Genomic DNA, 16932 nt, shown 5'->3' on the forward strand with positions numbered 1-16932 from the left:
AGGGACACTGAGGGACAGAGGGACACGGGGACACTGAGGGACACTGAGGGACAGAGGGACACGAGGACAGAGGGACAGGGGGACACTGAGGGACAGGGGGACACTGAGGGACAGGGGGACACTGAGGGACAGAGGGACACGGGGACACTGAGGGACAGAGGGGACAGAGGGACAGAGGGACAGAGGGACGGGGGAACAGAGGGACACTGTGCCACCCCTGAGGGGACACGGGGACACTGAGGGGACACGGGGACACTGAGGGACGCCATCATCACCCCCAAATCCCGGGGTTCCCTCCCCGGCCACGCCCCCACCCCTCTGGCCCCGCCCATCATTAACCGCGCCCCGCCCCGCGCCCGCAAAGCGCGCGTGCCCCGGCGCGGACTACGACTCCCGTGAAGCCTCGCGCGGCGGGCGGGGCAGGCGGGGCGGTGCCGCGCGCTGATTGGACGCCGGGGGGCGGTGCCGCGCGCTGATTGGCTGCGGCCGGGGTTTGAACGGGCGCGCGGCGGGCCCCGCCCTCTGGCGGGCGGCGGAGCAGCAGCGCAGCGTGAGCGGGGGGGGGGGCGCGGCCCGGGGGGAATTTGGGGGTCCCGAGGGGGAATTTGGGGGGCTGAGACCCCCTCAGGGAGCCGGGGAGGGCCGGAGAGGCCCGGCGAGGAGGGGGAGAGGCAGGAGGCCTGTGGGGCGCGGGTCGGGGGGGGGTGGGGGGTGAAGGCCGCGGGAGGCCTGAGGGGGTGGGGGGGGTCTGGGCCTCTGTGGGGGGCAAGGAGTGGGGCTGGGGACCCCCGGTGGGGCTGGAAATGGGGCTGGGGGTGTCAAAAAGTGGGGCCGGGGGGCTGCGGGCCCTGGCTGGGGGGGACTGGGGGTGATCTGGCCCCTTAAGAGTGGGGCTGGGGGTTTGGGGGGGGGGAAGGAATGGGGCTGGAGACCCTCAGTGGGGCTGGGGGTCCCTGGGGTGCCAGGAATTGGGGCTGGGGGAGCTGTGGAGCGCTGAGGGGGCAGAGAAGTGGGGCTGGGGGGGGCTCTGTGGGGTCTGGGGCTCTGTGGGGTTTGGGGGTTCTGGGGGTTCTGGGGGTCCCACACCTCTCCTTCCCCCCCCCCCAGCCCTGCATCACACAGAAGCCCCTGAGGAGGAGCCCCCGGGATGGCCGGGAAGGAGCAAGGGAAGGATGGAGAGGATGGAAGCACGGACGGCTGGGCCGGCATCGAGGAGCGCCTGGAGAGGATCCGGGTGAGCCGGGGAGGGGCTGGGCTCTGATCCCGCTTTTCCTCAGGAAAACCTTGGGATCTGGGGCTCTGATCCCGCTTTTCCTCAGGAAAACCTTGGGATCTGGGGCTCTGATCCCGCTTTTCCTCAGGAAAAGGCTCTGATCCCACTTTTCCTCAGGAAAACCTTGGGATCTGGGGCTCTGATCCCTCTTTTCCTCAGGAAAAGGCTCTGATCCCGCTTTTCCTCAGGAAAACCTTGGGATCTGGGGCTCTGATCTCTCTTTTCCCACGAAAACCTCTGGATCCCACTGTGGGACCTCTGGGGGGTTCTGAGCTGGTTCTGACTCCTTCTTTTCCCAGGAAATGACCCCTGAAGGGCTCTGTTCTCATCCCAAATCCCTCTTTTCCCAGGAAATGACACCTGAAGGGCTCTGTCCTTATCCCAAATCCCTCTTTTCCCAGGAAATGACCCCTGAAGGGCTCTGTTCTCATCCCAAATCCCTCTTTTCCCAGGAAACGACACCTGAGGGGCTCTGTCCTGACCCCAAATCCCTCTTTTCCCACGAAATGCCCCTTGAGGGGCTCTGTTCTCATCCCAAATCCCTCTTTTCCCAGGAAACGACCCCTGAGGGGCTCTGTTCTCATCCCAAATCCCTCTTTTCCCAGGAAACGACCCCTGAGGGGCTCTGTCCTTATCCCAAATCCCTCTTTTCCCAGGAAATGACCCCTGAAGGCCTCTCTCCTGACCCCAAATCCCTCTTTTCCCAGGAAATGCCCCTTGAGGGACTCTGTTCTCATCCCAAATCCCTCTTTCCCCCAGGAAATGCCCTTTGAGGGGCTCTGTTCTCATCCCAAATCCCTCTTTTCCCAGGAAATGACCCCTGAAGGCCTCTCTCCTGACCCCAAATCCCTCTTTTCCCAGGAAATGCCCCTTGAGGGACTCTGTTCTCATCCCAAATCCCTCTTTCCCCCAGGAAAGCCTCCGGAACCCCTCTGCCCCCCACTCCCGCCGCATCCAGGCGTGCGACCGCGCCCTGCGCGCCTGCGTGGCCGAGCTGGCCCGGCCGGGCGGGCTGGTAGCCCACGGCGCCCAGCTGCTAGCCCTGGCCCAGGAGGCCACCCAGCTGTACCTGAGCCTGGTCCCCGAGCCCCCTCACCTGTACCTGGAGAAGATCCTGTTCCACGTGCTGCGCAACGCCGCGGGATGGGTGGGACCCCACGCCTGGAGCGTGGCCGAGCTGCTGCGGGCGCGGCTGCGGCGCGGCCACCGCCACGGCGACTGGGCCACCGTGGCCTCCAGCGCTTTCGGGGTCCTGTGGCGAGCTGCGGCCGCTCTGGCCGGGCCGGAGCGGCCGCGGGAGGAGGGCAGGGCGGTGCTGACCGCCAGGATCCGCGCCCTGCGCTTCCTGCTGCTGCTGGAGTCGCGGGACGGGGAGCGCCCGCCTCGCGAGCCCTTCCAGCCGCCCTTCCTCACCTCGCAGACCGCCCAGAACGCCGCGGCCGCCGCCGCTCTCTACCAGGCTCAGAGGGCCCCGTGCCCGCTCTTCCTGGCCAGGCAGCTCCGGGAATTCCTGCTGGATGCTCTGCGGGACGAGGCCCCGCGGCCTCCGGGCCTCCAGCACTCCCTGTGTTTCCTGGAGCTCACCCTGGAGCGCTGCCGCCACCTCTGCAAAGCCCGGCGGCACCGCGACGCTCTGGACGCCCTGGAGGAGTCCAGAACCTTCCTGGGAGCCGGGAATTCTCTGGGAGCCGCTCTGGAGCTGCTGGGAGCCGGGATCCAGCTCAGCCGGGCGCTGGCCAAAGGCGGGGGGCGGCGTGGGAGCCGTGGCGCCGGCCTTGAGGCGGGCGGGAGCGGCGCTGGCGGCGGAATTTTCCGGAAGGATCCTGCGGGTGCTGCTGGAGAGCTCCCAGTTCGTGCTGGCGCAGCTCGGGGAGGTGCTCAGGAGGGGCCGGGAGCTGCCCCTCGGCCCCCAGGAGCTTCCCGGGATTTGTGGCTTCTGCCAGGGCCACGGGCGGGCGCTGCGGCGGCTGCTGGCCCAGGTGAGGAGGAGGAGGAGGAGGAGGAGGAAGAGCTCTGGGATTCCCTGGAATCCCTCAGGGTCACTCCGTGCTGCTGCCAGCCCTGCCAGCAGCTCCTGGAGTTTGGGGAGTCCCAAATCCCACGTTTGTCCATCCCAGCAGCAGCTCCTGGAGCTCCTGAACCCCTACATCCCACTCCTCCCCTTCCCTGCCCTTCCTCGGCCCTAAATCCCACTTTCCCCATTCCCAGACCCCATTCCCAGCTCCATTCCCAGACCCCGTTCCCAGCTCCATCCCGGCATTCCCAAATCCCTTTTTCTCCATTCCCAGCTCCATCCCAGTATTGCCTTCCCCTGACCCCATTCCCAGCTCCATCCCAGCATTCCCAAATCCCATTTTTCCCATCTTCAGCTTCATTCCCTGACCCTATTCCCGTTCCCAGCTCCCTCCCAGCATTCCTAAATCCCATTTCCCAATTCACAAATCCCATTTTCCCCATTCCCAGATCCACCCCAGCATTCACAAATCCCATTTTCCCCATTCCCAGATCCACCCCAGCATTCACAAATCCCATTTCCCAATTCCCAAATCCCATTTCCCCATTCCCAAATCCCATTTCCCCATTCCCAAATCCCATTTCCCCATTCCCAGGTCCCTCCTGACTCCATCCAGGAGCAGGTGATGGTGAAGCAGCTGCTGTTCCACAGCCTCCAGCTCTTCTCCAGCGCCATCCATGAAATATTCCAGCGCTCCCAGGCATGGATCCAGATCCCTGGGGGGCTGGGAGCCTCTCCCGCGGGGCGTGGGGCTGGAATTTTGGGATGGAGCCTCTCCCATGGGATTTGGGGCTGGAATTTTGGGATTGAGGTGCCCTGAGGGGGTTCTGGAAGCTTCTCCCATTGGATAAGAGGTTGGAATTTGGGGATTGAGCCACTTTGGGAGTCTTCTCCATGGGATGTGGGGCCGGAATTTTAGGATTGAGGTGCCCTGAGGGGGTTCTGGAAGCTTCTCCTGTGGGATGTGGGACAGAAATTTAGGGATTGAGTCACCCTGAAAAAGTTCTGGGGGTGCTGGGAGGTTTTCCTATGGGGTGTGGGGTTGGAATTTGGGGATTGAGGTGCCCTGAGGGGGTTCTGGAAGCTTCTCCCGTGGGGTGTGGGGTTGGAATTTGGGGATGGAGCCTCCTTGAGGGAGTTTTGGGGGTTCTGGAAGCTTCTCCCATGGGATGTGGGGCTGGGATTTGGGGGTTGAGGGTCCTGCAGGGTGACCCACGGTGTCCCCGCAGCCCTCGGGGTGGCCGGAGCTGGCGCAGGTGACCACGAGCTGTGTCCAGAGCGTCACCTGGATGCTGGAGGGGCTGGAGGGGCTGCCCGAGGCCGAGAGGGGCAAGTTCCTCGATGTCACCGGTCAGTGCCACCACCTGTCCCCATCCCCAGTGACCCCAGTGGTCAGTGCCACCACGGGAGCTGCTTGTCCCCAGTGGTCAGTGCCACCACAGGGGCTTCATGGCCCCATCCCCAGTGGTCAGTGCCACCACAGGGGCTCTGTGTCCCCATCCCGGCCGTCCAGGGGTCACTCTGTGTCCAGGGGTGTCCCCAGTGGTCAGTGCCACCACGGGGGCTCTGTGTCCCCATCCCCAGTGGTCAGTGCCACCACAGAGGCTCCATGTCCCCATCCCCAGTGGTCAGTGCCACCATGGGGGCTCTGTGTCCCCATCCCAGCTGTCCAGGGGTGTCCCCAGTGGTCAGTGCCACCACGGGGGCTCTGTGTCCCCATCCCCAGTGGTCAGTGCCACCACAGGGGCTCCGTGTCCCCATCCCAGGTGTCCGGGGGTGTCCCCAGTGGTCAGTGCCACCACCTGTCCCCATCCCCAGTGGTCAGTGCCACCACCTGTCCCCATCCCGAGCGGTCAGTGCCACCACAGGGGCTCTGTGTCCCCATCCCAGCTGTCCAGGGGGTCACTCTGTGTCCAGGGGTGTCCCCAGTGGTCAGTGCCACCACCTGTCCCCATCCCCAGTGGTCAGTGCCACCACGGGGGCTCCGTGTCCCCATCCCGGCCGTCCAGGGGGTCACTCCGTGTCCGGGGGTTTGGGATCAGCTCTGGACAAGGAGAGGTCACTGCAGTGTCCCCTCCCTGTCCCGTTGGTCACTTTGTCCCCTCCGGACGCAGCTGCGGCCGCCTTCCGCCTGGGCCAGGCCTTGAAGAGCCAGAACGTTCCGGAAGCGGCCGGAGCCGTGTGCGAGCCCCTGTGCCGGGCAGTGCTGGCCGGCCACGGCTACGGCTGGCCCGGAGTCACCCCGGAGCGGGTACTGGGGACACTGGGAGTACTGGGATGGGGCACTGGGGGTACTGGGATGAGACACTGGGAGTACTGGGGGTACTGGGATGGGGCACTGGGGGTACTGGGATGGGGCACTGGGGGTACTGGGGTGGAGTACGGGGGGTACTGGGTTTGGGCACTAGGAGTATGGGGGGGTACTGGGATGGGGCACTGGGGGTACTGGGATGGGGCACTGGGGGTACTGGGATGGGGCACTGGGGGTACACTGGCGATACTGGGGTGGATTACGGGGTCACTGGGATCAGCCGGGGATGCTGGGAGGGCTGGAAGCCACTGGGAGTACTGGGATGGGATTGTGGCATACTGGGGAGGGGGAATGGGGTCACTGGGGATACTGGGAGCCACTGGCGGGGCTGAACATCCCGGGATCCCTGGGCATGCTGGGATCACTGGGCATGCTGGGATCACTGGGCATACTGGGGATACTGGGCATACTGGGATCTCTGGGTATGCTGGGATCACTGGGGATACTTGGATCCTTAGACATGCTGGGATCACTGGGGATACTGGGATCTCTGGGCATACTGGGATCCTTGGGCATACTGGGATCACTGGGCATGCCAGGATCCCTGGGCTTACTGGGGATACTGGGATCTCTGGGCATGCTGGGATCTCTGGGGATGCTGGGATCCTTGGGCATGCTGGGATCTCTGGGCATACTGGGGATACTGGGATCCTTGGGCATGCTGGGATCACTGGGGATACTGGGATCTCTGGGCATACTGGGATCCTTGGGCATACTGGGATCACTGGGCATGCCAGGATCCCTGGGCTTACTGGGGATACTGGGATCACTGGCGATACTGGGATCCCTGGGCACGCTGGGATCCCTGGGCACACTGGGATCCCTGGGCACGCTGGGATTCCCGAGGATCCCGGATCCCGACGTCCCGCCCCCCTCCCGCAGCTCCACAGGTGCTTCCGGCTGCAGGTGGAGAGCTGGCGCTGCCGGGGGCGGCCCGAGCGCGCCCTGGACGCCGTGGCCCAGTGGCTGCTGGCCCTGGGGCCACACTGCCAGCACTCCCAGGTGTGGGGACACCTTCCCAAGGGCTGGGGACTCATTCCCGGGGACTGGGGACACGTTCCCAGCATTTCCAGGGATTGGGGACACATTCCTCGGGAGTGGGGACACATTCCTGGGGAGTGGGGACATGTTCCCAGCATTCCCAGGGATTGGGGACACATTCCCAGGGAGTGGGGACATGTTCCCAAGAGCTAGGGTTACATTCCTGGGGACTGGGGACTCATTCCTGGGAATTGGGGACATGTTCCCAGGGACTGGGGACACGTTCCCAGGGATTGGGGACGCATTCCCAAGGACTGGGGACACATTCCCAAGGACTGGGGACAGGTTCCCAGGGATTGGGGACAGGTTCCCAGGGACTGGGGACAGGTTCCCAGGGATTGGGGACGCATTCCCAGGTATTGGGGACATGTTCCCAGGGATTGGGGTCACACTCCCACCATTCCCAGCCCGTCCTGGGCCAGCCCGGCTCCCTGGTGGCCGAGCCGGTGGCGCTCTGGGCCAGGATCAAGACGGAGGCGGCCAAACAGGGAGCGGAGGAACTGCGGCTGCGGTGAGGGGATCTGGGGTTTGGGATCAGGGAATGGGGATTTGGGATGGGGGAATGGGGATTGGGGATTGGGATGGGGAGATTTGGGATCAAGGACTGGGGATTTGGGATTGAGGAATGAGGAATGGGGATTGGGGTTTTGGGATCAGAGACTTGGGATTGGGGAATGGGGATATGGGATGGGGGATCAGGGTGGGGGGGATTGGGGGATTGGGATGGAGGATTTGGAAGAGAGGATTGGGATGGGGAGAATGGGGTGGGAGGGATTGGGATGGGCTAGGATGGGGGAATGGGATGGGATTGGGAGGGGGAATCAGGAGCCTCCTGAGGCAGGGGAAGGTGGAATGGGGTTGGAGCTCCCTGCCATGCCACGACCCCATCCAAACCCCTGTGATCCCAATGCCCTTGGCAGGACCCTGCGGGACGCCCTGGAGTCCCAGGCCCGATCCCATTCCCAGCCCCTCTCCGGGGACACCGTGCTGCTCCTGCTGCTGGCCGAGCTCCAGGCCTACAAATCCCTGCGGGGCCCCACGGGGCCGGAGCGCTACAACGTCCTGTGCGACCTGCTGGGCCTGTGGGATCCCGAGGGAGCCTGGGATCCCCCGGGATTCCGGGATCCGGGGGGGAGCCGGGACCCCCCGGGAATGCCGGACCCCGGCCGGAGCCTGCCCAGGGCGGTGGCGCTGCTGGAGCTGGGACAGCTCCTGTGCAGCCACAGCTTCAGCACCCACACCGACTGGTGGGTGCTCATCCCAGTCCTGATCCCAGTCCTGGTCCCAGTCCTGATCCCAGTCCTGATCCTGATCCCAGTCCTGATCCTAATCCTGATCCTGATCCCAGTCCTGATCCCAGTCCTGATCCTGATCCCAGTCCTGATCCCAACCCTGATCCCAGCCCAGCTCCTGTGCAGCCACAGCTTCAGCACCCACACCGACTGGTGGGTGCTCATCCCAGTCCTGATCCCAGTCCTGATCCTGATCCCAGTCCTGATCCTGATCCCAGCCCTGATCCCAGTCCTGGTCCCAGTCCTGATCCTAATCCTGATCCTGATCCTGATCCCAACCCTGGTCCTGATCCCAGTCCTGATCCCAGCCCAGCTCCTGTGCAGCCACAGCTTCAGCGCCCACACCGACTGGTGGGTGCTCACCCCAGTCCTGATCCCAGCCCTGGTCCTAGTCCTGATCCCAGTCCTGATCCTGATCCCAGTCCTGATCCTAATCCTGATCCTGATCCCAACCCTGGTCCTGATCCCAGCCCAGCTCCTGTGCAGCCACAGCTTCAGCGCCCACACCGACTGGTGGGTGCTCATCCCAGTCCTGATCCCAGTCCTGATCCCAACCCTGATCCTGATCCCAGCCCTGATCCTGATCCTAGTCCTGATCCTAGTCCTGATCCTAGTCCTGATCCTAATGCTCCATCCCAGTCCTGATCCCAACCCTGATCCTAGCCCTGATCCTGATCCCAATTCTCCATCCTAGTCCTGATCCCAACCATGATCCTGATCCTCTGTCCCAGTCCTGATCCTGATCGCAGTCCTGATCCCAAATCCCCCATCCCAATGCCCCCATCCCTCTCTTGGGATTCTGGGCGCTGTTCCCACAATTTTGGGGTCAATTCCCGGGATTTTGGGCATCCCTGTTCCCGCAGCTCCGCCCTGGACGCCGTGCAGGAGGCCCTGAGGCTGCTGGAGTCGCTGTCCCGGAATTCCCAAAGCTGCAATTCCCAAATCCGGGATAAGCTCCTGGACGAGCGCGCCCAGGCCCTGCTCTGGCTCCACATCTGCACCCTCGAGGCCCTCGTGGAAAAGGTGCCTGGGATTTTCCTGGGATTTTCCTGGGATTTGGGGGATTTTGGGAAAATCCCGGAGTTCCCTGCGTGTCCCAATCCCTTCCTGGGTGTGATTTTCCCAGGATTTTTGGGATTTGGGGGATTCCTGGCATTCCCTGGATGTGATCTTTTGGGGATTTGGGGGGATTCCCTGGGTGCAATTTTTTTTGGGATTTTGGGGATTCCTGGCGTTCCCTGGGTGGGATTTTTTGGGGATTTGGGGGGATTCCCTGGGTGCAATTTTTGGGGGATTTGGGGGATTCCTGGCATTCCCTGGGTGTGATTTTTTTGGGATTTGGGGGATTCCTGGCGTTCCCTGGATGCGATCTTTTGGGGATTTGGGGGGATTCCCTAGATGCGATTTTTTGGGGGGATTTTGGGGATTCCTGGCGTTCCCTGGGTGGGATTTTTTGGGGATTTTTGGGATTCCTGGAGTTGCCACTCCCTTCCCAGAGCGTGGCCCGGGAGCGGCGCGGGCGGGGCTCGGATCAGGATCCCGAGGGAGAGCGGCCGGAGCCGCGGGACGGGATCCGCTGCAGCCTCAGCTCCGACAGCGGTGAGCCAGGCCCGGGGGGGCCTCGGGGTTTTGGGGTCACCGGGGGCTCCGGAGGGGCTGGAAGGGATTTTTGGGATGGGTGACAAGGTTTTGTGGGATGGATGAGGATTTTGGAGGGGTGGGAAGGGATTTTTGGGATGGGTGACGAGCTTTTCTGGGATGGATGAAGACCCTGGAAGGGTGGGAAGGGATTTTGTGGGACGGATAAGGATTTTGGAGGGGTGGGAAGGGATTTTTTGGGATGGATGAAGACCCTGAAAGGGTAGGAATGGCTTTTTGGGATGGGTGAGGATTCTGGAGGGATGGGAAGGGATTTTGTGGGATGGGTGAAGACTCTGGAGGGGTGGGAAGGGATTTTTGGGATGGGTGAGGATTCTGGATGGGCAGGAAGGGATTTTTGGGATGGGTGATGAGGTTTTGTGGAATGGATGAGGATTCTGGAAGGGTGGGAAGGGATTTTTGGGATGGGTGAGGATTTTGGAGGGGTGGGAAGGGATTTTTGGGATGGGTGACGAGCTTTTCTGGGATGGATGAGGACCCTGGAGGGGATGGGAAGGGATTTTGTGGGATGGATGAGGATTCTGGAAGGGTGGGAAGAGATTTTTGGGATGGGTGAGGATTTTGGAGGGGTGGGAAGGGATTTTTGGGATGGGTGACGAGCTTTTCTGGGATGGATGAGGATTTTGGAGGGGCGGGAAGGGATTTTATGGGATTCTGGAAGGTTGGAAGAGCCTTTTTGGGAACCTGGAAGGTTGGGAAGGGCTTTTTTGGGAATATGGTAGATTGGGAGGAGTTTTTATGGCATTCTGGAAGGTTAGGAAGGGGTTTTTGGGATGCAGGTGGATTGGGAAGAGGATTCTTGGGATCCTAGAGGGGCGGAAAGAACTTTTTTGGGATCCTGGAATGTTGGGAAGGGTTTTTTGGAACCCTGATGGATTGAGAAGGGATTTTTTGGGATCTTGGGAGGTTGGGAAGAGCTTTTATGGGATCCTGGGAGGTCGGGAAGGGATTTCTGGGATCCTCTTAGTTTGGCAAGAGGTTTTTTGGGATGCTGGTGGATTGGGAAGAGTTTTTATGGGATTCTGGATGGTTGGAAAGGGATTTTTGGGATCCTTTTGGTTTGGGAAGAGTTTTTTTGGGATCCTGGGAGGTCGGGAAGAGCCTTTCCAGCACCGCTGCCGAGGTTTTGCGGGAAGCAGGGTGGGAATGACTTCTCCAGGATTATCCCGCTTTGCTAACAGCTTTTTTTTTGGGAATCCCCCCTCCCTGCCTGACCCCTGTGCGCCCCCAGCTCTGTCCAAACCCTTGGACGAAGCCTTTTCCCTGTGGAAAAAGCTGCTGGAAAATCCTGGAATTCCTGAGGTGCGCAGCCCGGAGCAAACCGTGAGCTCCCTGCAGCTCCTGGCCGCGCTCTACCGCCTCCAGGACAAGGTGATCCCGAGATTCCCGGCATTCCTGGGACTGGGATGGTGGGGAGGAGGAGGAGGAGAGAGTTTGGGGATGGGGAGGAAGAGGGAAAGAGTTTGGGATGAGGAGGAAGAGGGGAAAAGTTTGGGATGGTGAAGAGGAAGGCGGAGAGAGTTTGGGATGAAGAGGAGGAGGGAGTTTTGGGATGAGGAGGAAGAGAGGAAAAGTTTGGGATGAGGAGGAAGAGGGGAAAAGTTTGGGATGAGGAGGAAGAGGGGAAAAGTTTGGGATGAGGAGGAAGAGGGAAAGAGTTTGGGATGAGGAGGAAGAGGGGAAAAGTTTGGGATGGTGAAGAGGAAGGCGGAGAGAGTTTGGGATGAAGAGGAGGAGGGAGTTTTGGGACAAGGAGGAAGAGAGGAAAAGTTTGGGATGAGGAGGAAGAGAGAAAAAGGTTGGGATGAGGAGGAAGAGAGAAAGAGTTTGGGATGAGGAGGAAGAGGGGGAAAGTTTGGGATGGTGAAGAGGAAGGCAAAGAGAGTTTGGGATTATGAGGAGAAAGAGAGAAAAAGTTTGGGATGAGGAAGAAGAGGGGGAAAGTTTGGGAGGAGGAAGAGGGAGGGAACCTGGGATGAATAAGAGCAAAAGAGAGGGAATTTGGGATGATGAGGAGGAAGGACAGTTGGGATGAGGAGGAAGAAGGGAAAAGCTTGGGAGGATGAAGAGGAAGGCAGAGAGAGTTTGGGATGAAGAGGAGGGAGAGAGTTTTGGGATGAGGAGGAAGAGAGGAAAAGTTTGGGATGAGGAGGAAGAGGGGAAAGTTTGGTATGATGAAGGAGAGAGTTTGGGATGAGGAGGAAGAGGGAAAAAGGTTGGGATGATGAAGAGGAAGGAGAGAATTTGGGATGATGAAGAGGAAGACAAGGAGTTTGGGATGAAGGGGAAGAGGGAAAGAGTTTGGAATGAAGAGGAGAGAGGGAGTTTGGGATGATGAAGAGGAGGGAGGGAAAGAGTTTGGAGATGTGGAAGAGGAGGAAGGACAGAGTTGGGATGAGGAGGAAGAAGGAGGGAATTTAGGGATGAAGAGGAGGGAATTTGGGATGATGAAGAGAGAGTTTTGGGATGAGGAGGAAAAGGGAGAGAGTTTTGGGATGGGGAAGAAGAGAGGGAATTTGGGATGAGGAGGAGAAGAAGGAATAAGGGATTTGGGGATGAGGAGGGATTTGGGAGGAGGAGGAAGAGGGAGATAATTTGGGATGAGGAAGAGGAAGGGAATTTGGGATGAAGAGGAAAAGGGAAAGGGTTTGGAGATGTGGAAGAGGAGGAATGAGGGAATTTGGGATGAGGAGGAGAAGGAATAAGGGATTTGGGAGGAGGAGGAGGAGGAAGGGGGAGATAATTTGGCATGAGGAAGAGCAGGGAGAGGTTTTGCCAGGACTCCTGGGATCCCCTGGAATGCTTTTGGGGTTTCTCCAAGGATTTTCCCCCTTCCCAGCCCATCCAAGCCCTGGAGAGTTTCCTGCTGCTGCGCTCGCTGTGCCGGCGCCTCGGGGATCCTTTGGGAACGGCCGATTCCCTGTGCCAGCTCAGCCGGATCCTGCTGCAGCTGCACTGCCCTGCCCAGGCCCAGGTAAATCCGGGAATGGCCTTCCCAAATCCTGGGCATTGTCTGGGAATGGCCTTCCCAATCCTGGGAATTGTCTGGGAATGGCCTTCCCAATCCTGGGAATTGTCTGGGAATGGCCTTCCCAATCCTGGGCATTGTCTGGGAATGGCCTTCCCAATCCTGGGAATTGTCTGGGAATGGCCTTCACAGATCCAGGGCATTGTCTGGGAATGGCCTTCCCAATCCTGGGGATTGTCTGGGAATGGCCTTCCCAAATCCAGGGGATTGTCTGGGAATGTGGTTCCCAGATCCTGGGGATTGTCTGGGAATGACCTTCACAGACCCAGGGGATTGTCTGGGAATGGCCTTCCCAAATCCAGGGGATTGTCTGGGAATGTGGTTCCCAGATCCTGGGGATTGTCTGGGAATGGCCTTCACAATCCAGGGGATTGTCTGGGAATGGCCTTCACAATCCTGGGAAATTTGAGAATGTCTTTCCCAAATCCAGGGGAATTTATCTCGGAATGACCTTCACAAATCCTGGGAAATTGTCTGGGAATGGCCTTCCCAAATCCAGGGGAATTATCTGGGAATGGCCTTCACAGACCCGGGGGAGTTATTTGGGAATAACCCTCGGCATGGGGGAGTTGCAGGATTCCCAAAATCCCAGGAAAATCATCCCCAGAAAGGGCTTGAGACATCCAGGGAACTCCAGGAATCCCTAAAATCCCAGGAAAAGGATTTCAGTGGGTTTGGGGCACCCAGGGATGTCCAGGAATCCCAAAAATCCCGGGAAAAATATTTCAGTGGGTTTGGGGGATCCTGGGCATTCCAGAAATCCCAGGAAAAGGATTTCAGTGGGTTTGGGGCACCCAGGGGACTCCAGAAATCCCAAAAATCCCGGGAAAGTTCCCCCCAGGGTGGGCTCTGGGGGTGCTGGTGCTGATCCCGGCGTGGCATTCCCAGTTTTTCCTGGAGGAGCTGGAATTGTGCCTGGAGCAGGACCAGGGCCCCGAGGATTCCCGGCTGCTGCTGCGCCACGCCCGGCTCCTGCTGCGCAGCCAGCTCTGCTGCCTCCAGAAAAAGGCAAAAAACGGGGATTTTCCTAAAAAAAATCGGGATTGTTGGGGTGGGGGATTCGGGGGAAGGGGAGTGGGGGTGGGGGAGCCCCCTGTGATCCCAAATCCTGGCTTTTCTCAGCCCTTTTCCCCTGATTTTTTTCCTTTTTTTTTTTTCCTGTTTTTTTTTTCCTGTTTTTTTCCTTTTTTTTTTTTTTTCCCAGTTTTTTCCCCCGTTGTTTTTTTTTTTTCCCAGTTTTTTTCCCCCTTTTTTTCCCCATTTTTTCCATTTTTCCAGGCAGATCAGGGAGTGGCCCTGCTGATGGATGGGATAAATGGACTGGGATGGGATAAAAGGACTGGGATTGGGATTGGGATAAAAGGACTGGGATGGTGGAACTGGGACAGGATCACCCCCCATGACCCCAAATCCCATTTTTCCCATTTCCCCCCGTTTTTCCAGGTGGATCAGGGCGTGGCCCTGCTGCTGGAAGGGGATTGGGATGGGATAAAAGGACTGGGATTGGGATTGGGATGGGATAAAAGGATTGGGATTGGGATGGGATAAAAGGATTGGGATTGGGATGGGATAAAAGGACTGGGATGGTGGAATTGGAATGGGATAAAAGGACTGGGATGATGGAATTGGGACGGGATAAAAGGACTGGGGCGATGGAATTGGGATGGGCTCACCCCCCATGACCCCAAATCCCATTTTTCCCATTTTTCCAGGCGGATCAGGGCGTGGCCCTGCTGCTGGAGGCCCTGAAGGAGCCCCAGGCCCAGAGGGCCACCAGGAGCTGGTACCTGGCACAGGCCCAGGGGCTGCAGCTGGTGGCCGCGTTCCTGGAGCTGCCCCCGGCGCTCCTGGAGGCGCCGCTCCGCGAGCGGATCCGGCGGCACGGTGGGAACGGGCAGCGGGAACTGGGATGGGCCTGGGAGGAGGAGGAGGAGGAGGAGGGAGGGGTTTGGGGTGAGGAGGAAGAGGGAGAGAGGTTGGGATGAGGAGGGAGAAAGTTTGGAGATGAGGAGGAAGAGGAGGGAGAGTTTTGGGATGAGGAGGAGGAGGGAGAGAGGTTTGGGATGAGGAGGGAGTAAGTTTGGAGATGAGGAGGAAGAGGAGGGAGAGAATGTTTGGGATGAGGAGGAAGAGGGAAAGAGGTTGGGATGAGGAGGGAGAGGTTTGGGATGAGGAGGAAGAGGAAGGAGAAAGGTTTGGGATGAGGAGGAAGATGGAGAGAGTTTTGAGATGAGGAGGAAGAGGAAGGAGAAAGTTTGGGATGAGGAGGAAGAGGGAGAGAGGTTGGGATGAAGAGGAAGACGAAGGAGAGTGGATTTGGGATGAGGAGGAGGAGGACAGGCGAGTTGGGATTCGGGGCAGCTTTGCTGTCAGGAGGAGGAGGAGGAGGAGGAGGAAGGGCTGGGGCTCCCGCAGTGGAATTCCATAGGAGGAGGAGGAGGAGGAAGGGCTGGGGCTCCCCCAGCAGAATTCCAGGCTGGAATTCCATAGGAGGAGGAGGAGGAGGAGGAAGGGCTGGGGCTCCCCCAGTGGAATTCTATAGGAGGAGGAGGAAGGGCTGGGGCTCCCCCAGCAGAATTCCAGGCTGGAATTGCGTGCTGATGCCCTGGAATTCCAGGCTGGAGCAGCCCCAAGGTGGCCCTGCTGGAGGCGCAGAAGCTGCTGCGGAGCGTCCTGGTGTTCCTGCTGGGCAGCGACGTCCTGGGCAGCGCCCGCGGCCGCCCGCCCGAGGAGCCCGGCCCCGACTGCGGTCAGCGGCGGGACGGGGCGGGATCGGGGGCACTGGGGCGGGATCGGGGGCACTGGGGTGGGATTGGGGTCACTGGGGTGGGATTGGGGTCACTGGGGTGGGATCGGGGGCACTGGGGCGGGATCGGGGGCACTGGGGCGGGATCGGGGTCACTGGGGTGGGATTGGGGTCACTGGGGTGGGATCGGGGGCACTGGGGCGGGATCGGGGTCACTGGGGTGGGATTGGGGTCACTGGGGTGGGATCGGGGGCACTGGGGCGGGATCGGGGTCACTGGGGTGGGATTGGGCAGGATTGGGGTCACTGGGGCGGGATCGGGGTCACTGGGGTGGGATTGGGTGGGTTTGGGGTCACTGGGGCGGGATCGGGGGCACTGGGCTGGGATCGGGGTCCCTAGGGTGGGATTGGGGGCACTGGGACGGGATCGGGGGCACTGGGATGGGACCGGCATCCCTGAGGTGGGATTGGGGTCAGTGGGGTGGGATCGGGATGGGATTGGGGTCACTGGGATGGGATTGGGGTCACTGGGGTGGGGTCAGGGTCACTGGGGTGGGATGGGGATTGGGATGGGATTGGGGTCCCTGGGAACCTCTGGGATGGGGTCCCTCAGGAAGGGTTGGGATCTCTTGGAATGAGCTGAACTCCATGGGAAGGTCTGGGAGCTTTGGGAACGGCTCCATGTCCCCGGGACCCCTCCCCATCCCATGTCCCCGGGACCCCTCCCCCTCCCAGAGCCCTCCCAGTATTCCCAGTGCCACCGCGCTGTCCCCAGGCCCGGCGCTGGTGCTCAAGTGGCAGGTGCTGGGGGACGCCCTGGGCTGCTGCCAGCGCCTGGTGACGCTGCTGGGCCACTGCGAGGTGCTGTGCAGGGCCAGGGCCTTCTGCAGCGAGGGACTGACCATGGCCGGACACCTGCAGGCCGCCCGCTGGTCAGTCGTGGGGTCAGGGATGGGATTGGGGTCATTGGGATTGGGAATGGGGTCATTGGGGTCACTGGGACTGAGATTGGGATCAAGGTGCTGTGCCAGGCCAGGGCCTTCTGCAGTGAGGGACTGACCATGGCCGGACACCTGCAGGCCGCCCGCTGGTCAGTCGTGGGGTCAGGGATGGGATTGGGGTCATTGGGATTGGGAATGGGGTCATTGGGGTCACTGGGACTGAGATTGGGATTGAGGTGCTGTGCAGGGCCAGGGCCTTCTGCAGTGAGGGACTGACCATGGCCAGAGTCCTGCAGGCTGCCCGCTGGTCAGTTGTGGGGTCAGGGATGGGATTGGGGTCATTGGGATTGGGAATGGGGTCATTGGGGTCATTGGGATTGGGGTTTGGATCATTGGGATTGGGTTTAAGGTGCTGTGCAGGGCCAGGGCCTTCTGCAGCGAGGGACTGACCATGGCCGGACACCTGCAGGCCGCCCGCTGGTCAGTTGTGGGGTTAGGGATGGGATTGGGGTCATTTGGATTGGGAATGGGGTCATTGGGGTCACTGGGATTGGCGTCATTGGGGTCATTGGGATTGGGGTCAGGATCTTTTAGAAATGATGGGTCAGGAGCCAAGTGGACATCCCAG

General features: G+C 60.5%; 1 protein-coding gene across 1 annotated transcript in view; it reads left to right on the forward strand.

Moving 5' to 3' along the window:
• Nucleotides 1-487: 487 nt before the first annotated feature.
• The window catches only part of ESPL1 (extra spindle pole bodies like 1, separase), a 33065-nt gene continuing 16620 nt past the window's right edge, over nucleotides 488-16932 (forward strand). Inside the window, 18 exon segments of the mRNA XM_054001932.1 lie at nucleotides 488-550; nucleotides 1108-1234; nucleotides 2187-3032; nucleotides 3034-3252; nucleotides 3883-3987; nucleotides 4517-4637; nucleotides 5402-5538; nucleotides 6481-6600; nucleotides 7062-7150; nucleotides 7560-7886; nucleotides 8795-8954; nucleotides 9428-9530; nucleotides 10822-10961; nucleotides 12430-12564; nucleotides 13507-13620; nucleotides 14331-14502; nucleotides 15236-15367; nucleotides 16139-16295. Of these exon segments, the coding sequence (XP_053857907.1) occupies nucleotides 1148-1234; nucleotides 2187-3032; nucleotides 3034-3252; nucleotides 3883-3987; nucleotides 4517-4637; nucleotides 5402-5538; nucleotides 6481-6600; nucleotides 7062-7150; nucleotides 7560-7886; nucleotides 8795-8954; nucleotides 9428-9530; nucleotides 10822-10961; nucleotides 12430-12564; nucleotides 13507-13620; nucleotides 14331-14502; nucleotides 15236-15367; nucleotides 16139-16295 (3164 nt within the window). The 5' untranslated portion in view covers nucleotides 488-550; nucleotides 1108-1147.

Source organism: Vidua macroura, chromosome 34, assembly GCF_024509145.1.
Source record: "Vidua macroura isolate BioBank_ID:100142 chromosome 34, ASM2450914v1, whole genome shotgun sequence".
NCBI classification, from domain to species: Eukaryota; Metazoa; Chordata; class Aves; order Passeriformes; family Viduidae; genus Vidua; species Vidua macroura.